A 23118-nucleotide genomic window follows, 5' to 3' on the forward strand; every position below is an offset into this window, starting at 1 on the left:
TGACAGCATACACCGCGCATTCCCATAATCATGCCAACCACCAAAACAGGACGTTCAGCGGACCCAACCTACTCGGGGGAGCGAGGGCATGGCCTCAGAGGGCTTCCGGACAATACACGCCATCTGCTGATTACGTTTCTGGGCGAGCTAATCGGCACATTTCTCTTCCTGTTCTTCGCCTTTGCTGGTACTCAAGTTGCAAACAATCTCCGAAAGATCAACGGCACTTCAAACATGAATCTAGCTTCATTGCTGTACATCTCTCTGGCCTTTGGGTTCTCTCTAGCAGTCACTGTTTGGGTCTTCTTCCGCATCAGCGGAGGCCTGTTCAATCCTGCAGTACGTATTGCCTGCCTTCTTGCTCCGAGCTGGATCGCGTCACTGACACTACCTAGGTAACAGTCGCATTGGCCCTTGCCGGAGCAATTGGATTCATCAAGGCTTTGTTGCTCATCGTTGCACAGTTCCTCGGTGCTATTATAGCTGCAGCTATAGTCTCTGGACTCTTCCCTGGACCTTTGGCTGTCAACACAACCCTTAGTCCCGAGACTTCGGTGACAAGAGGATTGTTCATCGAAATGTTTCTTACTTTCATGCTTCTTCTTACAATCTTCATGCTAGCGGCAGAGAAGCACAGAGCGACGTTTCTTGCCCCGCTTGTCATCGGTCTTGCGCTTTTCATTGCTGAGCTTGCCGGCGTATACTTCACTGGAGCCTCCTTGAATCCTGCTCGTTCCTTCGGGCCTGCTGTTATCACAGGTGTCTGGCCTGGTTATCACTGGATCTATTGGCTTGGGCCTTTGCTCGGTGCTTTGCTGGCAGTAGGCTTCTACAAGTTGCTCAAGCTACTCAATTATTCGACTGCAAACCCAGGTGCAGACAGCGACGGCCTTGAGAAGCACCGCACCACAGCTCGATATGTCGCCACCGATGGAACAGTAGAGCGAGATATTGGGAGCCGAGGCCATCATTCTGAGACGATCGACCATCCCAATGACCGCCCGCGTGCGCATTACACGCATAGCTCTTCACGTTACGACATATCGTCGGATTCAAGCTATCGCAGCGGCCCAAGTGCAGAGTCTGGCAGCTTGGGATCGTAGACTGGCTCGTCAGCTAGCTCACGACATCGTCGGTTTTCTAGCTACCTCGACGATGTGCTGTATTCGACATGTTGTTACCTACCGTATTTTATACTTCAGTCTTGCTTCTGTCCGCATAAGTAGGTGAAAATTAGTAATTAGTAACAACATTAGTAACAACAATTGCTTTAATAACCGAGTGTGCGTGTGTGTTCTCAAGTTTTACGCCCTAAAGCCTCCTATAGGGTATGCGGACGGGTGAGGCCCTGGGCTTATAGCGCTGCTACGTTACCTAGTCATACCTATTCGCGGGGAGTGTCTTCTAAAGCACGATTTGTTTATAGCAACTGATCCGCCGGTTAAGCGGCTGCTATTGTCTTTTCCTTGCTAGAGGAGCGCTATTACATCACTATACTCAGCTCCGCCCATCGACACCGTCACGCAGCGTCAACGCGGGCGAAATGTCTGCGACGTCGTCCTCGTCCCCGGCCTCTGTAAACACTCAGCTCTCGACTAAAGGACTAAAGGACCAGAACCATCCACGCCTTGCTCTTATCGCTCCACAACCTTTCAAAGAACTCCCTCTGGTTATCGGCCGGTTCTCTGGCGTCGATAGCCTGGCAGATGCGGTCGATGTCAGCATTGAGCCAACGGCGGGTATCTTCTAAAACTAAGGCTTATCAAATAACTACGGCACTAGGATAAAGTCGTTAAATTTCTATTTACTCTACTATGTGGTCAACAAGATATTCTGGAAATATACACTACTAAAGTATATCGAGATACCCAGCATCTTTACAAATGTATTTTCGATATTTTTTAAGTTTTGGTTTCGCACTTATCTATTTCAATTTCTAAACGCGGAGCCGAAGATGATTTTTGCACTCCGTAGACGATGCCAAAGAGAAAGTTTACCTGAAGGTGCGGCAATATCCGCCAAGTCAATCAACGACCTAATGTGGACTAGCGCAACGCGTCGACGCGTTCCCTACTATCGCCCCGTAGTCCGGCAGTCGTATGGATACCGCCATCTCACTGCCGTTGCCATTGCACTCCTCAACACTTACCATAGTACTAGCAAAATGGCTCGCGGCGTCGAAGGAAACGAAATGTCAACGCCTCGCCCATCCCAAAAGAAGCAACCTTCCTCAGTCTCCCAGTCAGGGAAGGGCCAGAAATCAATTCTTGGTTTCTTCCAGAAGAAGTCTACAAATTCACCAAGCTCCGCACCGTCTGATGTCACACCAGTCCAAAAAACGCCTACTTCCAAAATTGCCTCCAAGGCCTTTACAAAGCCTTCCGCTGCCATCACGCCGGTTCCCAGCAGCGATGCTCCAGACTACTCAAGTCCTATCAAGCAAGACCGAGAGCTCACAGTGGGGCGGAACAAGGAGAATGGTTTGTCATTGCTTGCCAGCCAGCTGGGTTCATTCACTGAGCAATATTTCCAGAAATAGCGGACTTTACTCCTAGTAGCCCAACACGTAAAGTATGCCGACACACCATTGTATGCTTGATGGACATTATTCTGACTCTTACGGCAGGCTAGAAAACCCATCAATTACGCCGAGTCCGACGATGAAGATGAAGATGTACTCGGACCTATTGCAAACAACGCGAGGGGTCGGGCTACAAAGCGCCAGCGAGTGGTTGTCGACGACGATTCCGACGATGAGTTTGGTTTAGACGCTGCCACACAAAGAGCAATGCTGGAAGAGGAAGAGGAAGATGATGATGTCGATGATTTCATTGTACCCGATGATTCCGAAGAAGAAGTCGTATCGAAGAAGCGTAAACGCCCAACATCTACAAAGCCACGCGCCAAAGCCTCCCCGGCATCGTCACCACCACCTATTGTTAATGACGATGATGTCGAGGATGAAGCAGACATCATGATGAATAGCACATCTACAGCACAACAATGGATATACGATCCCGAGAATCCTACGGTATTCAAGCCACGAAAAGTGGTTCCTTCCTTGAAGAAGGAACTAAGCGTAAGAGCCAAAGCGAAGCCCTCTGCTTCAGAGCCTGAAGCAAGATACCCATGGCTAGCGAACATGCAAGACGCCGATCGCCATCCGCCCGACCATCCTGACTACGATCCCCGTACTTTGTTTATCCCGCCAGCTGCCTGGCGTGACTTCTCGCCCTTTGAAAAGCAGTACTGGGAGATCAAGAGCAAGTGGTGGGACACTATAGTTTTCTTCAAGAAAGGAAAGTTCTACGAGCTCTACGAGAAAGATGCATCGATTGGCCACCAGCTCTTTGATCTCAAGCTAACTGATCGTGTCAACATGAGGATGGTGGGTGTTCCAGAAGCCTCGTTGGATATGTGGGCAACACAGTTTGTGGCCGCTGGCTACAAAGTGGCTAGGGTTGATCAGATGGAATCCGCTCTGGGCAAAGAGATGCGCGAACGTGACGATAAGGGCAAAACACCCAAGAAAGCTGAGAAGAAGGGCAAGGAAGTCATCCGCCGAGAACTGGCCACTGTTCTGACGTCAGGTACCCTCGTCGACACTGGCATGCTCCAGAGCGAAATGTCGACCTACTGCATGGCGATCAAGGAGATTGACCGGGACAATTTGCCTGCTTTCGGAATCGCGTTTGTTGACACTGCGACCGCGCAGTTTCAGCTCTGTGAGTTTACAGATGACATTGACATGACCAAATTCGAAACTCTCATTGCGCAAATGAGGCCTGGCGAGTTGCTCTTAGAAAAGTCATGTGTTTCAGCAAAGGCGCTTCGTATTCTGAAGAACAACACTGGACCAACCACCATCTGGAATTGGCTGAAGCTAAACAAAGAATTCTGGCCAGCTGATATCACGATCCGAGAAATCGAAGCCAACAACTATTTTGAGTCACCAACAGAAGACAACATCGAAGCATGGCCAGCGGTGTTGCGCGAAGCCCGCGAAAAAGAACTTGTCATGTCCGCATTCGGTGCTCTCCTCCAGTATCTGCGAACACTGATGATTGAGCGCGATCTCGTTACGCTCGGCAACTTTCAGTGGTACGATCCTATTCGCAAAGCGACAAGCTTGGTGCTCGACGGACAGAGTTTGATCAACCTGGAAATCTTTGCAAATACGTTTGATGGAGCGACAGAGGGCACATTGTTCGCTATGTTGAACCGCTGCATCACACCGTTTGGCAAGCGACTACTCCGGCAATGGGTTTGTCATCCACTGGCAGACGCACAAAAGATTAACGCTCGCCTTGATGCCGTGGATGCGCTGAACAAGGACTCGGCCATTATGGAGAACTTTAGTGGCTCACTGAGCAAGCTGCCAGATCTTGAGCGTCTTATCTCCCGGGTACATGCTGGTCGTTGCAAGGCACAAGACTTCCTCAAGGTCTTGGAAGGTTTCGAGCAGATTGAGTACACCATCAGCTTGTTAAAGCAGTTTAGCGAAGGAGAGGGTGTTATTGGCCAGCTCATTTCATCAATGCCGGACCTAGCTGCATGTCTCGAGAAGTGGAAGTCTGCCTTTGACCGTGAAGCAGCTAGGAAAGATGGAATCCTGATCCCCGAAGCTGGCGTTGAGGAAGACTACGATAACAGCCAGGCGGAGATTGATAGTTGCGAGGCCAATCTCGAGACGCTGTTAAAGAAGGTGCGCAAAGAACAGGGTTCAAACGCAATCATCTACAACCACCTCGGAAAGGAGATTTATCAACTCGAAGTGCCGAAGAAGGTCAAGGTGCCCAATAGCTGGGATCAGATGTCAGCTACAGCCAAGGTCACTCGCTATTACACGCCCGAGTTGCGGAAGCTGGTGCGAGCATTGCAAGAAGCGCAAGAGACTCACGGCCAGATCACTCGCGAGGTTGCAACTCGCTTCTGTCAGCGCTTTGACGAAGACTACAAGATTTGGCTTGCAGCAGTCAAAATCATTGCCCAGCTCGACTGCCTCATCAGCCTTGCAAAGGCGTCTGCGTCACTGGGAGAGCCAAGTTGCCGGCCCGTCTTTGTAGAGGGCGAACGAACCGTTGTCGAGTTTGAGGAACTTCGCCACCCGTGCATGCTCAACACTGTTGATGACTTCATTCCCAACGATATCAAGCTGGGCGGTGACGAGGCCAATATTAGCTTGCTCACGGGTGCCAATGCAGCTGGTAAATCCACAATCCTGCGTATGACATGCATAGCCGTTATCCTCGCTCAAGTGGGTTGCTACTTGCCGTGTACATCGGCCAGACTCACTCCTGTCGACCGTATCATGTCTCGTCTGGGCGCAAATGACAACATCTTCGCCGCCCAATCCACCTTCTTCGTTGAAATGTCTGAAACACAAAAAATTCTATCGGAAGCGACATCGCGATCACTGGTCATTCTCGACGAACTTGGTCGCGGTACCTCATCCTACGACGGCGTGGCAGTCGCACAGGCCGTGCTGCACGACGTTGCAACAAGAGTGGGATGCGTGGGCTTCTTCGCCACGCACTACCGGTCGCTCGCCAAGGAGTTTGAGTTCCACCCCGAAGTACAGAATAAGCGTATGCGTATCCACGTTGATGACGAATCTAAATCGATTACCTTCTTGTACAAGCTTGAAGAGGGAGTTGCAGAGGGTAGCTTTGGTATGCATTGTGCTGCCATGTGCGGGATCCCGAGCAAGGTCATTGAGGATGCGGAGAAGGCGGCTAAGGAGTGGGAACATACGAGCAGGTTGGGCGAGAGGATGGAGGTGAAGAAGGATGAGGGTGGCGTGTATGTGCCGCTGGGTCTGCAGAGTGATGTTGCGTGGGCGCTGCGAGAGGGGTTGGAGGGAGTAGGGGAAAGGGCAATGGATGTGCTGCTTGAGGCTATTGCTGCGCTTTGAGGAGTGGGAGGGGTTTGTGGATGTTTTGTAAGATGGAACAAGTGGGTGCCATATAGTGTCAAGGTGGTGACAGGTGTGTACCTGTAGACATGTGGTCTGTATTTTTAGCGATTGTGCATTTCTTCTTCTATGGGTAGATAGAAAAATCAACACAAGGGTGTTGATGTGCATTATACGTGCATCATCGTCGTATTAGCGACACCTCATAGTAGCCTGTCACAAGAATAATATCTATACTGGATGTAATCACTTCATTATGCAATGGGTGTGAAGTAGCTGCATCTGCCTAACCCACCTCCATACTCCCATGACCATCCTGAAACATAGAGCCTGAAAATCCTCTCCATCCATATCCCTCGCAACCTGTCTTGTTCGTGGTCACAAAGCAACAAACTTGCATAAAGGACTTTAGTTCCCACCACCACCACCAACAGCATACGCCTCGATCCCGCTCAAAAACCCATAATCCTCACTCTCCTCCTCCTTCTTGACACCAGGCACATCGCACTTAATAACCTCGTCATCATCCTCGACATCATCCTCGCGCCGCAGCATCTTGCCCTTCTTACTGGGCGTCGCATCCGCCGCCGCCGCCGCAGCAGCAGCAGCAGTGTTCTTGCGCTTGCGAGGCGTAGATGCAGGCGTAGCGGCTTTCTTCTTGGGCGTGGACTTGGAGGGTGTGCCGGGCATGCCGGGCATGCCGGGCGTGCCGGGCGTGCCGGGGGTGTCGTGAAGAGACCCGCCAAGAAGCTTGATCTTGGATTTGATTCTACCGAAAGTGACGCTGGCGCTGGCGGGAGTGTAGCCGGCGAGGGCGCCGAGTTTGACCATGTCAATCTGGAGGTTTTTTTTTGTCAGTGGGTTGCAGGGAGGGATGACGGGATGGAAGTGTGTACCTTGGGCTGGGTTTCCATGCACTGCCATGCGAGGGCGAGGACTTCCATCTCGCGCGGAGTGAAGCTGACATCCTTGGAGTTGGAGGGTGCCATGGTTGGCAGTGTTGATGGTGTTTCTTTGTAGATGTCACAAAAGCCGTGGGTAGAGAAGATATTGTATGAAAGCAGTGGAAGTTTTAGGCGACAGAGTAAACAGGGTGACAAAGTCTTTATATGCTGATGTACTGGACGCTAACGAGTCACCAGGTGAAAGGTGAAGCGGAATTAAGCGTGCTTGATACTCACAGTGAAAACGTGCAGGGAAACCTAAAGAGGACTAAACAGGCGCTTTCACCTCACCTTTAAGTATGTTTACTAAGCAGTGAAGAACCACGTAGAAGAGTGAGAGTGATTAATTGGCTGCACGTGAGATGATCCCCGGGTGTGTATGAAACAGTGGATTTATTCTATTGTCGCGGGTGCAATATGCACTGCATGCAACGTGGCATAGTAATGCTGCTATATCCGGCGAACTTCTTTGCCTTGAAGCTCCGGTCTCTCCACATCCAGCTCATCTCTCAGAGCTGCATATAAGGAATCACCCAGGATGATGGAAAGGCCCAGACTCCAGACCAAGGTGATAGCATAAAAGAAGTTTGCATTTCCCGAGCCGGCATACACCCACAAATGGTAGAATGCAGGGCCAAGGAAGGATGTGTAGAGAATGCTGGCTGACGCAAGGAAAGTGTAACGCATGACTTGGGTTCAGTTAGTAGGATGGTCACGTGTCATAGGGAATAAGATACTTACGAGGGAACAAATGTCGGAACATGGGGACCAAGGACAGATACAAGGCAGCATCGGCTATGCTTGGGTATGGAGTGAAGATGGCAAAGACGCCAGTCAATGAGCAAGCAACAAACAAGGGCTGCTTGTGGAGGCGGATAGTCAAGCCTGGCATGTACGAGGCGGCATGTAGCCAGAAGACGCCTAGGAAGAACTCGCGGAAAGAGTCAAACATTTCAATGAAAAAGTACCACCAGAGGCCGACATTGGGTGTCAGATCTGGTAGCAAAAGACGCACACCATACGTGGCAGCCAAAAAATCCCAAGAGCCGGTCAAGAAAGCAGAGCCAACCAGCAAGGCGCCAATTGCGACTGCGAGACCGAGTGTATGTACAATGACAAACATGGGGAGATGCGGGGCTGACTTTTTCTTGAGGGCTTTTGCATCGTACAGCAGAACCATGAGGGGCGGAAAGAGCAGAACGGGATGCATAGCAAGGTACGATGCAAAGGCCGTGGCCAGAATGAATGTAAAGCTGGCGCCCTGAGAAGCCTTTGCCATGGCAGTGAGGATGAAAAGGTTGGTCAGGGCCGAGGTTGAGCGGGCGAGACATGTTGCGACGGTAAAAGGATTGAATAAGAAACTGGTGGATATGTCAGCATAGGGTCCATGAAGAGGAGGCATAGGCAGTACCCAGCTGCAATGGCAGCATTACTCCACCTCAGGTCCTTGCGCGGGGAAACAAACAGTCGTGTGACCGAGGCGAAGCCCGTGTCTGCCAGCTGGGCTAATGAATGCGCGCTCAGCAGGTCGACGAGGGTGAAGAAGACGTAGGACGCAAGAGGGGCTACGGCGGGATGGGACAGCAGGGCAAAGAGCGGCAGTAGGAGGGGCGCCTGGTGGTAGACGCCACCGTCGTAGGGCGAGACATTGTGCGTGTAGAGGAAGAGACCTTCTTGGACTGCGTGGTGTTAGCAATGGCAGAGAGAGGCCAAGGTAGACATGGCAGGACATACGCCGCTTGAAGCTTGTCACCGGGGTAGAGACCTCGACGCGGCCGGCCAGGACGTCGGGCAGGGTGGGGAAGAGGGTGAAGAGCAGCAGACGGACGGCAGCAGCAGCGGCGAAGAGTAGCAGGCGGTGCTGGCTGTCAATGGCCATGGCTTGAGTCGCAGCCGACGTGGTGTTGTGGCAGGATATCCATGCATCCAGCTATGTCGTCGGTAGTAAGTAGGATGCATGGCGGCGGGCCCTTGTCGCCGCTAACGCCGCAATCCCTGTCTGCTAGCCGCTGCATCTCGAACTTTTTTGCGCCCGCCCAAAAGTTGCTCGCCTGGCACCGACACAAACTGCAACAACCTTACAACCACTGCTCCTCATCATGGCCGGGCGCAGCAAGAAGAAGGGTGAGTATCTGCCACTGCTCCTCGACTGAAAACACAACGATGCTGATCCGTCCCACACAGGCACCTCCGGGGCCGCCAAAAACTACATCACCCGCACGCGCGCCGTCAAGAAGCTCCAGATTTCCCTCCCAGATTTCCGCCGGCTATGTATCTTCAAGGGCATCTACCCCCGTGAGCCGCGCAACAAGAAAAAGGTCTCGCGCGGCTCCACAGCTGCCACCACCTTCTACTACACAAAGGACATCCAGTATCTGCTCCATGAGCCGCTGCTGGCAAAGTTCCGCGAGCACAAGGCCGTCGCAAAGAAGATTGGCCGCGCCCTCGGCCGTGGCGAAGCTGGCGATGCATCGCGCCTTGAGAAGAACCTCATGCCCAAGGTCAAGCTCGACCACATCATCAAGGAGCGCTACCCCACCTTTGTCGACGCTCTGCGCGACCTCGACGACGCCCTATCCATGCTGTTCCTCTTCGCCAACCTGCCCTCGAGCGAGCACATTCCCGCAAAGACAATTGCCCTCTGCCAGCGCCTGACGCGCGAGTTTGAGCACTACGTAATCACCTCGCACTCGCTCCGGAAGTCATTCCTTTCCATCAAGGGCATCTACTACCAGGCTACTATCCAGGGCCAGGACATTCTGTGGCTCGTTCCCTACCGCTTTGTCCAGCGCACTGGAGGAGACATTGACTTCCGTATCATGGGCACCTTTGTCGAGTTCTACACTACCCTCCTTGGTTTCGTCAACTACCGTCTATACACCTCCGTCGGCCTCGTCTACCCACCAAAGTTCAATGCCAAGAGCGACGAGCAAGGTGGAGAGTTGTCTGCCTTCCAGCTCCAAGGCAAGGTCAATGCCACAAACGGTACCGCCAATGGTGATGCCGAGCATGCTGACATCAACCCGGAGGCGCAGGCAATCGCCGACAAACTTGCTGCCATGCCTGACGATGAAGATGCCCAGGAATCAACAGCCCTAACCAAACGCAGTGAAGACGATGAAGAAGAGGCCAATGACGAGATTGACAAGTTCGAACCAACTGCGCCCGACGCCGATATCCTGCCCCAACCACAAGCAAGCAGTGCCGAGGTTGCTTCGCTGTTTGCTCCCTTTACCTTCTATCTCTCGCGAGAGACACCCAGAGCACCGCTCGAGTTTATCCTTAAGGCCTTTGGTTGTAAGCGCGTTGGTTGGGACGGCACTCTCGGCGACGGCGCCTTCACCACAAACGAGTCCGATCCCAACATCACACATCAGATTGTTGACCGACCAGCGTTATCAAACGGAGCGTCTGCACAAGATAGCAAGAATGGCGATGCTGTTGTCCCCAAGGCCCAGTGGCCCTATTCCATGATGCCTGGTCGCACCTATGTCCAGCCGCAATGGGTCTGGGACTGCATCAACCAGAGCAAGCTGCTGCGTCCTGACCACTACGCCCCCGGTGCCGACCTACCCCCACATCTGAGCCCATGGGTGAAACCCAAGAAGGGCGAGTACGACCCCAACTTGCCTCTTGCAGCTCAACAGCCTGAGGGCGAGGCCGAGGCATTCGAAGACGAGGACGAAGAAGAAGATGCCGCCGTGGATTCAGATGGCGACGAGAACATGGATGCCATTGTTGACCGCGACGGTTCCGTTGAGATTGGAGAAGGCATGGATGTCGCCGATTCTGAAGACGACAGCGATGACGATGACTCGGATGAAGAGACTGGTGCTGCTGACGATTTTGACGGCTTTGACTCAGATGCTGAGTCGGATATCTCCGAGGGCGAGGCTGCCCGTCTTCAGCACCAACGTGAGCTCGAGGCTGAAGCCCTAGGCAAGAAATTCGAGGTCAAGAAACCAACAAAGAAGGAGCAGAATGCGGCCATCCGCAAAAAGGCCGAGAAGAAGAGGCGTGAACAAGAGGAAGAGCGCGAGAGGCAAAAGATGATGTTGTCAAACAAGAAGCGCAAGTTGCTGAAGCGCATCGAGTACGGCGAGAACAAGCGCGATAATGAGTCCGAGAACCTGCGCAGGAAGCGCGCAAGAGTTGAAAAGGCAAAGGCAGCTGCAGAGGCACTCTAGGCGTATGCATATCTACATGACAGCAAAAAAGCAGGGCAGGTCGGCGTTGATTGGGACGGTGTTGTAGGCGCTCTACTCACGTATTTTCGAAGTTGCTCTATGTAGTCGATTTTAAAAAAAATACCACCATTGACTGTTGTTGTCTACTACTACGGTCGTTTTATCCTTCTTGTATGTTTTCGACTTGGCATAGTAGTTGGTCAAAACGCGATCAATGATCCTCAGCGTGACCCACCCCCCCCAAAAAATGACGGAAATGAAACTGCGAAAGCAGGCAGTAGAACGAGATGTGATAATGCTAAAACTCCCCAAGCCTGGCCATTCATATATCAAGAAGTCTAGGCATTTTCTTTTCTTTTGGCCAGTATAACTACGCGCCCGTTTAGCTAACTTGTAAGCGTCAGGTATATCTGCCAATTGCCTTTCGACACGGACAACCATATGATGGGCCAGCCAAAACAAAAACGGGTGCACCGAGGCTGGGACGTCTATTTTCGCATTTTGTCGAGTCTCTGCCTTTACATCTTTGTGTGTGGGGAGGGGATATATTCAGGAACCGTGGTTTGGGTGAGGGTTGGTCCTAGCTCTTTTGGCGAAGGGGGGGATGAGGGGGGACGGGCCAGGTACCGTTATGTACGTGCAATGGTGAAGTGTACTTTTGGTTTACCTGCGGGGTTTTGTGGACCGTTATTGGTTTTCTGGGGTTGAAGAGTGGGAGTGGAGGTGGAGGGGAGGTGTCGAGGAAGGAAGACATTGTGGGGGTTTGATGTAGACGCACTTGGGTAGGAGTGCGCTTTCAGGCGATGAAGCTCGACTTCCCTATATGCAGTCTTATCCTTGGTGAAGACGATACGATAGAAGTGAAATGAAAATTTGTAATCAAGAGGAATGTGATACGATAGTCATTGTGCGGGAAAGGACTCAGTTGAACCATGGTTCTGAGCGCGGGTCGTCGCGCATTTCTGTCCAGAGCAATGAAACGTATTGCGTATACATTGGAACTTGAACGTACCTACGGTTCTGAAAGCTCTCGAACCCGTGCAATCTCAGGGTTTATTACCCAATGTCCTGGTCAACGCTGTACATAAGAACTGCCATGTCCGACATTCCTTATCTTTCGATCCTTGAGTAACCTCATGGTTTGACGACGAAGCCCCCAGTGCCTTCTCACAATATCCACCCCATTCAACAACTAAACCGCTGACTCATAGCCGGTCTGTTGAATTTATCTCATGTACCATGTGAACATCTTTGACTGACACAAACACAGATCATGGCTACGCACCTCCGGAAGAGCAGCGACGCCTCCACTAGCCGCAAGAAGCAACCAAACGATGACATCGAAATGGTTCCCACACGGAGTGCAGAAACAGGGTCTAGCGGCGCCTTCAAGCTCGACGAGGCGAATTCCGTGGAAAAAACGGGATACATGTTCTCCACGAAGAAGAAGTGGCAGATACTGACCGTCGTAGCTTTGTGCCAGACCAGTATGAGTAAGTGAACCAAGTCACTTGCAAAACATCGAAGCTACGAAGAACTAACTTTTGATTAGATTACAACGCCGCGGTCTACTCAAATGCCATCGGGCGTCTCAACGAGCATTACAATCTCGGAACCAATCACTTCACCAACGCCAGAGCGGGAATGGCGTGGTTTCTGATTCTGTATGGCTTCGGGTGCGAGCTCTGGGCTCCTTGGTCCGAAGAGTTTGGCCGATGGCCCATCATGCAGGCGTCGCTCTTCACTGTCAATATGTGGCAGATACTTGCCGGTGCCAGTACCTCCTGGCATCAAGTCCTGATTGCACGTCTCTTCGGTGGTCTTTGCTCTGCAGGCGGCTCAGTGACGCTGGGAATGGTTGCTGACATGTTTGAACCCGAAGACCAGCAGATGCCCATTCTCTGGGTCAGTCTGTGGAGTTGCTTAGGCTCTGGTACGTCGAGTGATTTGCTTGATATTGAACTAGACTTACTAACGCCTTGCTAGTTATCGGTGGTATTTGCGGTGGTCCCATTGAGCAGTTCCTGAGCTGGCGCTGGAACTTCTGGATCCAGCTGATACTCGGTGTTACTGTCCAGGCCATCCACGCATTTTACGTCCCAGAAACCAGAGCGACGGTTATGCTTAACAAAGAAGCGAAGAGGCGACGCAAAACCAATCCCGACGACAATGTTATTGGACCCACTGAAGAGGAAAAACTCGACTGGAAGAAGGTAGGAAGCATTATGGGCCGTCCATACAAGATGCTAGTCTGCGAGCCAATTGTTGCTTTTTTGTCGTTGCTGAGCGGGTTCAGTGATGCACTCATCTTCAGCTTCCTGGAGTCATACGGCTATGTGTTTGGTAAGAGTGGGTGGGGATTTACACCCAGCCAGCTTGGACTTGCACTATTTGCTCTCTTTATTGGCTACTGGCTAGCAGGAGCAATCTATTTCCCTGTTATCAGACGTCACAACCAGATACGTGCACGCGGCACGGTACTGAGTCCTGAGAGTCGACTCTCAGCTCTTCGCTGGGTGGTGTTGCTACTGCCAATCGGCTTGTTTGGATCAGCTTTCGTCGTCACGGGACCGCCTCTTCCATGGATTGCACCGCTCATCTTTGCAGTGCTTATCGGCTGTGCCAACCTTGCAATCTACTTTGCCACAATCGACTACATGGTGGCCGCCTACGGCGGAGAGTATTCTGCTTCGGCCACGGGAGGTAATGGTTTTGCCAGAGATGTTCTCGCTGGTATCTGCTCTTTCTACACTGGGCCAATGTACAAGAGGCTTGGTGTCAAAAAATCTACGTGGGTACTTTTTGGAGTTTCTGCGGGCGTCTGTATACCAGTATTTTGGATCTACAGATGGGGGCCTCGGATCAGAGCTCGCAGTAAGTATGCGGAGCAGATCCAGGAGGAGCGGGAGAAGAATATTGCAGCGAAAGAGGCAATGCAGGCCAGGCGGGAGGCTCTACTGCAGATCAACAGTGTACGAATATAGAAGAGGGGAGTGGAGATATGGTACATAATCATAATCGGGAGGCGACCAAGCCGATCCTATGTTGCGCACAGACCACCTTACCAAAGGGCGCAGTTCGCTCGTAACCAAGACGTGCGATCACTAGACGCCTGATGAGTCAAACGATCAAGAGCCGTGATATCTATAAGTGCATGCCTTTAGAATCTTCTTGGTTGTTTCTTTCATTCCTACCTAGCCCGTACTAACTCAAATCAACAACATGTAGTAACTTCAAAGTTCGCGAACCACTTAGTACACCAAAGCTCCTTGTACCCTGTCCAACCGCATCCACCCTGAACCCTGAACGAACCCAGGTTCACACATTATCAGCACAATGTGGCTTCCTACTTGATGTATTGCATCTCTACATGGCAGCGCCCAAGTAGCACGACTCTCTACCCCGTCCTCGGACAGCAAAAAGAATCCCCGTATGCAAAAAGTATCGGTATATTAAAGAGCCGCGTCACTCGTCAAACGCGCATAGTAGTACAATCGAGCTCCACCATCGTCGCCGCTTCCTAAAACCGCAAGGTGCCGAGCCGCTGCCGGGGGGAACCACTCCGGAAAAATTGCTCAACAACAAATTTTCTGGACTGCATTTTGCAGTTTAAAACTTTTCCTTCTCAGAGGTATACGAGATATTGTTCAGAAATATGCCAGAAATGCTGCTGACATTTTGTGAGCCGTGCGGCTTCTTGTATTCACCCCGGGCAACAGGCAACTCCGTCACGTGATTGGTCACTCACCGCACGGCTATTGTTGTATACGACGAACAAGAGGTTGTCCTCGAACCGTTCACTTTGGTATTATCCCACGATTTTTTAAGCCAAGAAGACCGGCAACGCGTTTCGTAGCCGGCACTGCCAACTCGACAAACCCGTCTCACACTTCCCATCTTGGCCACACCCGCCACCATTTCCAAGGAGAGAAACACAATCGACATAACGAAACAAAATGCCTTCAACACCCCAACCCCTCTTTCCGGATCTTCCCCCTGAACTCCGCAACGAAATCTACACATACCTCTCCTCCCCAAGCCCAGATTCCCAACTTTTAAATTCGCACCTCCCCCTCGCCCTCAAAACCTTCACCTGCAAACACACGACCATGCATCTCTGCCCCGCCCACCACGGCTCCACCAGCCTGCTCTCTCTGTCCTCGCCAGAAGCCCATGAATACGCCTCGTGGCTGCTCAGCAACGGCATCGCGCTCCACATAACCATCCACTTCAATGGCCGCATCAACACGTTCACGCTTCCCCACTGGTCCAAAAAAGTATCTACCCACCTGCACAAACTGGCACGCCGCCACCCTTGGTTGGCAAAAGTAGCAAGCTACAAGATCGATGTGCTATGGGATCCGCTCGACGGCGCACTCCAGAGTCGACAGCAGAAACGGCGAGCGGCGCATGTGCCGCTGGATATGGCGGACGCGCTTACGCAGCTTATGCAGAGAGATGTCAAGGCTAAGCAGGGGAGCGTGGCGTTAAGGGTGCATTTTGAGCAGCGGTTTGCGGTCCTGAATGCGCTTGCGGCGAGGAAATTCGGTGTTGGCGTTTTTCTGAGGGATCGGGAGAGGTTACGCGGATTCAAGAGCGTGCTGAGGGAGGTGCGTGTAGTGCCGCCTAGGATTGTGCCGGAGAGGGAGTTGGGTGCTGCGTCTGCGCCTGCGCCTGGGTTGCGGGTTGTGCCATCGGTGGGGTCGGACGAGCAGGAGGCGTTGATGGTTGTGGAGGAGGGCGTGGTGAAGTTGTCGGAGCGGACGCGGGGGCAGATGGTTGTTAGGAGGAGGACGAGTGGTGCGGCGGATGGAGTGTGGGAGTATGGGAAGGGGGAAATGGAATTTCCCGTTTGTCAGATATTGGAAGAGTGTATGGAATGAGGTATGGGTGTTGGACTTAAAAGATTTGATATCCTTGAACAATGATGCTATCGCAGCATTGGTAGTATTTTACGACATGAACGCTATTTCATTTCGTTCAAAAGGATAACGCATCAAGCCATATTGTCCCGTGTACCATTTCGTCTACGTCCCCATTCTACCCCAATATCCTCCATACTGACCAACACCTTACGCCCAAGCCCCCACCAAACTCATCAAAAACGCCCCCACGAACACCAACAAACAAGCATACACCCTGCGCTTGCCCCGAAGTACCTTCCAACTCTCATCGCTCAGGAAATCCTCCGACATGAGTTCAACCAGCGACGCATAGACCAGGAAACCCGCAGAAATAGCATTCATGATGCCAACTACAAGAAGTCCGATTTCGGAGTCGGGCGAGTAAAGCGTGTGGGTAGCGATACCAATGGCCATTCCACCTGGTGTACTGTGTGACATGTTCAGTATATGGAAGTCGGAAGGGGGGGGGGGGGGGGGGGGGGGGGGGGGCAAGAGAGAAGACTTACGTGCAACCGTATGCGAGAGCCATGAGCCATGGCTGAATAGATTTGGGACCCCATTTTATATCTGCAATGCGTACACCAAGGGCGAGGCCTTCAAATGTTTCTGTGATGTTTAGTATGGCAAGATTTTGGTGTACAAGTTAAAAACTTACGGTGGAACACAATGGCGATGAGCAAGACGGTGAAATCGTTGCCTACAGAGACGGCCAGGGACATGCCGATGAAGATGCTGTGGAACAAAATACCCATTTCCAGGAGAAAGACCTGCATGACGGCTTTGCGATGGATCTGCTCAGGTGAAAGGATATGCTCATGGTCACCGCTTTCATGGTCGGGTTGAGGAGCATATTCGGTGCTTTCCACCTTTTTGAGTGCAACTGGCGCTTCGCCGATTTCTGATCCACCGGTGGATTCGATGGCGTCGAGTCTCTGGCCATCTTCGCGGTAGCGGGACAACGTTCTACTGATGCTCCCGACTCTGCCCTTCAACGCACCAAGATCACGGACGCGCATGCTTGATTCCGAGTAGGTTCGCTCCAGGCCCATCTGCGGCGGAGTAGGCTGCTGTTCCATTTCCGCATCAGGCGTCTCCGCATTAGGCGCCTTTTTAGGGCGCGAGACGGCTGCTACACCCTCATTACCACCGCAGACATGGCGAGCGGGAGAAAAAGTCATTTCAATCACAGTGACGAAGAAAACGCTAGCTAGCATAATGGCGCCGGGCATGGCCTGGTAGTCTGTAGTCCAGAAACTCGACAGGCAAGGGTCGCCCAGCGAACCAAAGGCCGTGGGGAGTAAATGCACAAAGGCGGTTGCGACGAGGACACCGGTACCAAAGTGCTTGGCGCCAAAGAGAAAAGACGGGGGGATGCGCAGACGAGGAAACTTGAGTACGAGCATGGGAAAGGCACAGCCTGTTCCCGAAACGAAGAGAATAATGAAAAGACCGCCAACATGAAGGGCGAGGTCGTATTCCGGGTGCGCCTTGCCATCTTCACAAGTGCTTCGTCTAGGAAGCCGTTGAAAGGGGGCATCTGCATAAAACAAGTTAGCAATAGAAACACAGACAAAATAGTGGCGTGAGAATGTCTACTTTACCTTGAGATATAACGAACTTGGGCGCAGTCAAGTTGCCACTGGCATAAGAAATAAAGATTGAAGTACAAAGTACGGAGACCAGCCATTTGGCCCAACCGACGACAATGTCGGTGAGGATAGCTTGGCACTTGGTCAAATGCGTGGTTGTTCGGGTGCAAGGTCCTACAGCCGTGGAAAAAAAGTAAATTGTGTCAGCGCGGTGTACCAAATTTTTTTTCTCGTTTCAACATTTGAGAATAGAAGAAGAAAAACATACCTTGTGAGGACTCTTTGACACCCCCGCCCATGGCGATGGCTTTGTCCTTGTCTATTTCTTGGCCATTGAAATGGTCGACTTGGCAGGCTCGCAAGTTGCGTGTCGTGCACAGCTGATCTGCTTCTCCCAGCTCCCGTGCGTTGGCAATGCCGTTGAGATCAGCGCACGTTGTGAGATCAGCAGCGAAGCGTGGTGGGTTCTGGTTCCATCCGGGGTGCCAGAGGATATCGTCGTCTGTTCTGGACGGGCAGTTCATGTCTGCAGAGAATACGAGCAAGGGTGGGAAGTAGCTAGGCCTTGATTTTCAGAATCGACAAGCAGGAAAGAAGGATTGGGCGTGGTTGACGTGTCGGTCTACTTGGAGTCGAGGGATCAAAGGCAAGCAAAATCTCCAGGAAGACGAAGTGTCGTGTGTATAACTACAATACGACGGTGATGGGGAGTTGTTCGGGCTATATGACATGGGGAGAACCAGTCGATTGGCGGCTAGCGGCTCTTCCGCACCGTCATCGTCCAACCACACGGCGGTGCCCTGGCCGCCAAGGCACTCGACCCCGGAGTTTGACTGCCAGCGCCACACGCAGACAGCCACACGGGTGCTCCGTTTTGACATGGTGACGATGATGACGAGACTGGTCAGACTCTAGATGTGCTTTGCTGCTTTGCTGAGAAGTGTTTAGTGCGGCCTGAGATGTAACATTTGCTTCACTGCAACATGGAGCAGCCGACAGTTAGTCGGCTACAACGGCTTCTGATGGATGCATGACGATGCGCGGCCGGTGGGCTATTGTTCAAGAAAACATCAGGTCCGACGTTTCCCGACAGCCGTGTGGAGACATACCAAGACGAGAAAGATGGGGCCAGACAAACGTCAGATGCAGTGCTCTCACACGCTGATCCCATCTCATGCCGCTTTACAAAGGCCAGGCCATCGGCTGAGTCATTGCAGCATCGCCAGCATGACCAGCAACAAGGCAATCTGGCTTCATTTCCATCCATCTGTCAATTCGACACTGGGCTAATTTCTCCACCAAGAACTCAACCCCTCTCTGCGTTGAGGCTCTCGTGTCCCCCGCTCAGCGCATGTTGAAGCGCATTTACAACTCCTCCATGCCCATGGGTATCCGTATCCAACCACCACTTACTGCGCCCTCTCCGTCTCCAATACTTCAAGCGCGCCTCCCACTAGATGCAAGCTGCCAGTAACCAAGACCATGACTTCAGCATCAACTCCTGCATTCGCTGCGTATTCGCGCGCTACGCTCCTTGCCGTTGCTACGGCTTCTTGAATAGTACGCAGTACGTGCACTTTTGCCGTGCTATCAATCTCCGACCATGTCGCCGCAAGCGCCTTCTGCACAGCGAGCGTGTCCACATCTTGCTGGTTAGTGTTGATGGCGACGAGGTCCGGCTTGTAGCCCTCGCTGAACGTCTGGTTGGTAGTGAAAATGACATGAGTAAAGGGCGAGGTCGAGCCGGTAGTCATGCCGCTCTGGAGAGTTGCATACAAGGCCTTTGCCAGTGCACTTGCATCTCGAGTTTGTTGGTTGAAGATGAGTATCCGAGGCACCCTTGGGTCGGATGTGGCTGTCCAAGTTGCAGCTCTGATTTGCTCTGCAAACCATTGGCCAGTCACCTCAATGCTCTCCATGGTATGTCCTCCATCGATATGCCATGCCACATTGGGTTCCCGTCGTACCTCGCACCTGCCTGCCCAGCGCGCCTGCTCTAGACCGCGAACAAACTCAGCGGGAAGCTCAATGTGGGCAACGGCCGTCGGGTCTGGAATAGACGAGTGACCGAGCGCACGCAAATGAGCGGCCGCGGCAGCGATGGCTACTGATGCGTTGATCTTTTGAAATGCTGCGCCCAGCCCTAATTTAATCTCATCCTTGGCCAGCGCCGGGTGCACATCAACGACAAGTAGTTGCTCGCCCTTTTCTGCAGCTCGTTCCTGAAGCACAGTCATGGCCTCATCCTTTTGGCGCGCCGTAATTGCCACACTGCCCGGCTTGAATATGCCAGCTTTGTGCCATGCGATTTCTGGCAGTGTGGAACCCAGCATTGCCGTATGGTCGATACCCAGGCTGGTCACGGCTGTCACAGTGGGTTTGGTCAAGATGTTGGTGCTATCAAACTCGCCACCAATGCCGCACTCGATGACGGCTGAGTCCACTCCCTCCTTCAGATATGCATGCAGCGCCATGAGCGTCAGATAGCGGAAATAGACTGGCTTTGTTGGCACGTCGGTGGGCGCATTTTCTGTCTGCGCCGCAGCTTCGAGCTTGTCCCATATCTCAAAGAAGTACTTTGCAAACTTTTCCTCGGATAGTGGCTCATTGTTGATCTGTATGCGCTCGCGAACGAAGCGTAGGTGCGGCGAGGTATAGAGTCCAATTTTGGAGGGTGGCCGCGCCTGGGCCCCGGCGGGAGTGGCATACTGCGATAGGATTGACGAGATGAAGGCACTGGTCGAGCCTTTACCTTTTGTTCCCGCAATGTGTACAGGCCTCAGGCAGTCGAATTCGGAGGGCTGGAAATCCGGTCAATTGCAATGCTCGCGTGGGCGTCATGGGAGCCGCACACCTCATATCCAACCTTGCGACACCACTCAATCATCTCGGGAATGGCCTGCTTGTTCATACCCCGGCCAGATTTGCGTATCGCATCGACGATGGAGAAGTTTGACTGCAGCGTATTCAACGCCGCGACGGCAGCCTATGCCCGTCAGCTCCACTCTGAGTGTGTCTCATGGCGGGCATACCGCATAGTCACGCTTCTCCATGGTGGCGGTGCTGTGGTAGAACAGGCGTCTCGAGGCTCTCAACATGGGGGCATCCTGCTGCTTGCGTAGCGGACATGCGGCTGCGCTTTTGTTCGCAGAATGGATCCGTCAACAGCCGATGTCGCCCTTGATAGTGCCGGCCTTGGCGCATTCCCCCAGCCGTTCTGTGAACCGCCGAGTGCTCGCTGTGTCCGCACAATGTACACACTGCACACTGCAAACACGACCTTCGCGGGAGCGGAACCTGGCCTCCCATCGCAGCCGAACCGCACATCCGTCTGATCGTCAGCCCTGGTTTTGTCCAGCCCATCCCAGTCCGGCCTACGTAGCCAAAACGTGTTGCGTTTTGTCGCTTCGGAGCACGCAACCCAGCGTGGAGCAACTGCGATAATGCTCTCCACACCACCCGTTCCCAGACAAGAAGGCTGGTTTTGCCCTTGAGGCACACGCCCACTCACTTTGCTCGGCCAGGCAATGCTGCGGCGTCTTGCTGGAGTAGATCGGCGCCTTTCAGTTCGAGGCTTCGAGTTCAGCCTCGAAAAATGACCTCAATCTCGCCCTCAGCTCTTGACCCCAAACACCGCTGTTTCCGTGGGTCCTGTAAACAGCAACAAAACTTATCGCATCTTGCAACATTGTGTCTCTTCCACATATACAATGACATATAATGGATAAGGAAACATGTTCCTGTGCCTGGTGAGAGCATTGCCAACAAGGCACATCCTCATCTCAAACCGATTGTCCAGATCAGCAGTATGACAAATGGCTAAATTCTTACTACCAAGAGATCTCCCAGGACCGAATGGCATTGATTATCACCAACGCAATTTCAACAAAAGGCTTGGTTTTGCCCGGCAAATAGTGCTGTATACGCCGCACTGTTAACAACTGTCAAACTTGAACAGCATGCAGATAAGAGTGCATTGCCTCGACAAGCCGCAGAAAGTCTAAATAAGGTATACAACATTACTCGTATTAGAACATCAACCCGCTCAGTTGCGCCGTTGACAGTGTACTACAGCCGTCCGGTAACCTTGTTCCTGACGATCATATCAACTAATCCATGTCATGCCTGTCAAGCCAGGTGCCAAATCCCATCCAGCGCTGATAGCCTCCACATTGACAACGCAAGCTACGTACGTACCTGTCTCTGCGCAACTGAGACACAATGCGGCTGCAACATGAGTTGGGAGCCAAGCTTGCGAGTACTGCGACCTTTTTGGTCGCATCCTTCCTTAGCCCCGCCGGATCGACGTTTCACGGATCAATATCTATCCTGGTCACCCCATCATGGCGGAGCACCGCCCGGGTCACTGCAGCACATATTATCCTCGTCCATCTCCAGTTTCTGGCCGTTTTGCTATTTTGTGCTTTTTTTGCCTCCCACACATTCACGCGATTTTCGAATGGCCTGTTGAGCAACCGTGGCGGATACTTCGCCATGGAGCTATTCATCGCATTCATACATTCCTTTGCCAATGTTGATTGGTGGCGACCAAAGGATTACATTCGGTCTTTGTGCTAGACGCACCAGACCCCCCCATTCGCTCAAAGATACGCATACACATCAGCATCAGCAATTCTTTGTGTACGGCATTGTGCAAGGGCCCTGTCGCGAACAAGTCAGCTTACAAAGGAATAAAACACGGTTTCAACAACTCCAGCCTGGTTTCTTGGAAGCAACATTCACTCAAACACGCAAACCTCTGCAGGGAGCACATCTTCCAGAATAATTCTTAATTGCCATTGCCATTGTCCGACAAAACCCCGTCATGTATACCATCGCCATCACTCTAACCGCCCTCTTATCCATACTCAACACAACCTCGGCGTCTTCAGTATCGCGCCTCACTCGTCGCGGCCTCCCAGGAGCATATTACACATGCACAGATCCCAATTTCTCGGGAGAGTGTAGCTGGACTCAGCCTAACACCGATTGTCACATCCAGGGTAGTCCCGAAGGCATCGAATCGCTTGGGCCGGACGAAGGCACTCTTTGCACCCTATGGCCAGGGTTTGACTGCACTGGGAATCCCATCAAGTCTATGCGATTTCCCGGCATCGCAATGGGGTTACCAAAGTTTGGGAGTTTCAACTGTTCGGTCATGGCCAGCAACCAGCGGAAGCAGGTGGAAGCTGTGGCCATAGTTGGGGGAGTGGCTTTGGAAAATGGAGAAATTAGGGAATATGGGTTAAAGACTGTAGATGGAAAGGGCAGAGAACAGGGGATGATTGGATTGAAAAAGGGTGTTTATTATTGACGTGGCAGTGATACAGGTGCTATAAGTTCTATACGGGACGGCTTTCTGGAGGATGCACGGGCGCATCTTTACGACATTTACCTTTCTTGTGTTTCTTTGTTGAGTGTACAGTAGACGTTTGGATGGTTCTAATGCTACTGGATAGCAGTGCTATATGTAGTTTTCTCCTGGGACAAAGACCCACAAAATAATACCCCTAGCAAACATCCAAGATGTGGTTGGCATACAAACTCATGGGGCGCATAGTTGTGTTGGCGAGGTTGTCA

At 52.2% G+C, this 23118-nt stretch overlaps 10 protein-coding genes across 10 annotated transcripts; 6 read left to right on the plus strand and 4 right to left on the minus strand.

Moving 5' to 3' along the window:
• Nucleotides 1–30: 30 nt before the first annotated feature.
• On the plus strand, nucleotides 31–1103 carry PSV08DRAFT_372201 (aquaporin-like protein; the record flags this gene model as incomplete). Its single annotated transcript, XM_014228588.1, has 2 exons — nucleotides 31–339; nucleotides 396–1103. The coding sequence occupies 2 exons, from the start codon at nucleotides 31–33 to the stop codon at nucleotides 1101–1103; spliced, it is 1017 nt and encodes a 338-aa protein (XP_014084063.1).
• A 1061-nt stretch (nucleotides 1104–2164) lies between these two features.
• Nucleotides 2165–6160, plus strand: PSV08DRAFT_205142 (muts domain V-domain-containing protein; the record flags this gene model as incomplete). Its single annotated transcript, XM_014228589.2, has 3 exons — nucleotides 2165–2480; nucleotides 2534–2571; nucleotides 2627–6160. 3 exons carry the CDS (start codon nucleotides 2165–2167, stop codon nucleotides 5912–5914), a joined length of 3642 nt encoding a protein of 1213 aa, XP_014084064.1. The 3' UTR covers nucleotides 5915–6160.
• Nucleotides 6161–6322: 162 nt separating this feature from the next.
• On the minus strand, nucleotides 6323–6903 carry PSV08DRAFT_353028 (uncharacterized protein; the record flags this gene model as incomplete). Its single annotated transcript, XM_014228590.1, has 2 exons — nucleotides 6323–6751; nucleotides 6811–6903. 2 exons carry the CDS (start codon nucleotides 6901–6903, stop codon nucleotides 6323–6325), a joined length of 522 nt encoding a protein of 173 aa, XP_014084065.1.
• A 283-nt stretch (nucleotides 6904–7186) lies between these two features.
• On the minus strand, nucleotides 7187–8769 carry PSV08DRAFT_310549 (GPI transamidase subunit PIG-U). Its single transcript, XM_014228591.2, has 4 exons — nucleotides 8593–8769; nucleotides 8270–8537; nucleotides 7600–8219; nucleotides 7187–7547 (listed from the first exon to the last, which is right to left on the minus strand). The coding sequence occupies exons 1-4, from the start codon at nucleotides 8735–8737 to the stop codon at nucleotides 7309–7311; spliced, it is 1272 nt and encodes a 423-aa protein (XP_014084066.1). The 5' UTR covers nucleotides 8738–8769; the 3' UTR covers nucleotides 7187–7308.
• Nucleotides 8770–8928: 159 nt separating this feature from the next.
• PSV08DRAFT_205149 (Pescadillo N-terminus-domain-containing protein) lies at nucleotides 8929–11208 on the plus strand. The gene is made up of 2 exons (XM_014228592.2): nucleotides 8929–8982; nucleotides 9043–11208. The coding sequence occupies exons 1-2, from the start codon at nucleotides 8958–8960 to the stop codon at nucleotides 11043–11045; spliced, it is 2028 nt and encodes a 675-aa protein (XP_014084067.1). The 5' UTR covers nucleotides 8929–8957; the 3' UTR covers nucleotides 11046–11208.
• Nucleotides 11209–12318: 1110 nt separating this feature from the next.
• On the plus strand, nucleotides 12319–14029 carry PSV08DRAFT_353031 (major facilitator superfamily domain-containing protein; the record flags this gene model as incomplete). Its single annotated transcript, XM_014228593.2, has 3 exons — nucleotides 12319–12538; nucleotides 12598–12978; nucleotides 13032–14029. The coding sequence occupies 3 exons, from the start codon at nucleotides 12319–12321 to the stop codon at nucleotides 14027–14029; spliced, it is 1599 nt and encodes a 532-aa protein (XP_014084068.2).
• A 972-nt stretch (nucleotides 14030–15001) lies between these two features.
• Nucleotides 15002–16213, plus strand: PSV08DRAFT_403020 (uncharacterized protein; the record flags this gene model as incomplete). Its single annotated transcript, XM_014228594.1, has 1 exon — nucleotides 15002–16213. The coding sequence occupies one exon, from the start codon at nucleotides 15002–15004 to the stop codon at nucleotides 15926–15928; it is 927 nt and encodes a 308-aa protein (XP_014084069.1). The 3' UTR covers nucleotides 15929–16213.
• On the minus strand, nucleotides 15847–18062 carry PSV08DRAFT_363479 (ZIP zinc transporter-domain-containing protein; the record flags this gene model as incomplete). The annotated part of the gene is made up of 5 exons (XM_014228595.1): nucleotides 15847–16376; nucleotides 16456–16555; nucleotides 16605–17486; nucleotides 17551–17712; nucleotides 17807–18062. 5 exons carry the CDS (start codon nucleotides 18060–18062, stop codon nucleotides 16118–16120), a joined length of 1659 nt encoding a protein of 552 aa, XP_014084070.1. The 3' UTR covers nucleotides 15847–16117.
• Nucleotides 18063–18473: 411 nt separating this feature from the next.
• Nucleotides 18474–20450, minus strand: PSV08DRAFT_310575 (Mur ligase; the record flags this gene model as incomplete). Its single annotated transcript, XM_014228596.2, has 2 exons — nucleotides 18474–20339; nucleotides 20393–20450. Coding segments are annotated over 2 exons (1450 nt in total), but the record flags the coding sequence as incomplete, so codon positions are not given.
• Nucleotides 20451–22359: 1909 nt separating this feature from the next.
• PSV08DRAFT_392798 (uncharacterized protein) lies at nucleotides 22360–22915 on the plus strand. Its single transcript, XM_014228597.2, has one exon. The coding sequence runs from the start codon at nucleotides 22364–22366 to the stop codon at nucleotides 22850–22852; it is 489 nt and encodes a 162-aa protein (XP_014084072.1). The 5' UTR covers nucleotides 22360–22363; the 3' UTR covers nucleotides 22853–22915.
• The last annotated feature ends 203 nt before the right edge of the window (nucleotides 22916–23118 follow it).

The sequence above is a fragment of the Bipolaris maydis genome (assembly GCF_028858645.1).
Source record: "Bipolaris maydis strain C4 unplaced genomic scaffold PSV08scaffold_9, whole genome shotgun sequence".
Lineage (NCBI taxonomy): Eukaryota > Fungi > Ascomycota > Dothideomycetes > Pleosporales > Pleosporaceae > Bipolaris > Bipolaris maydis.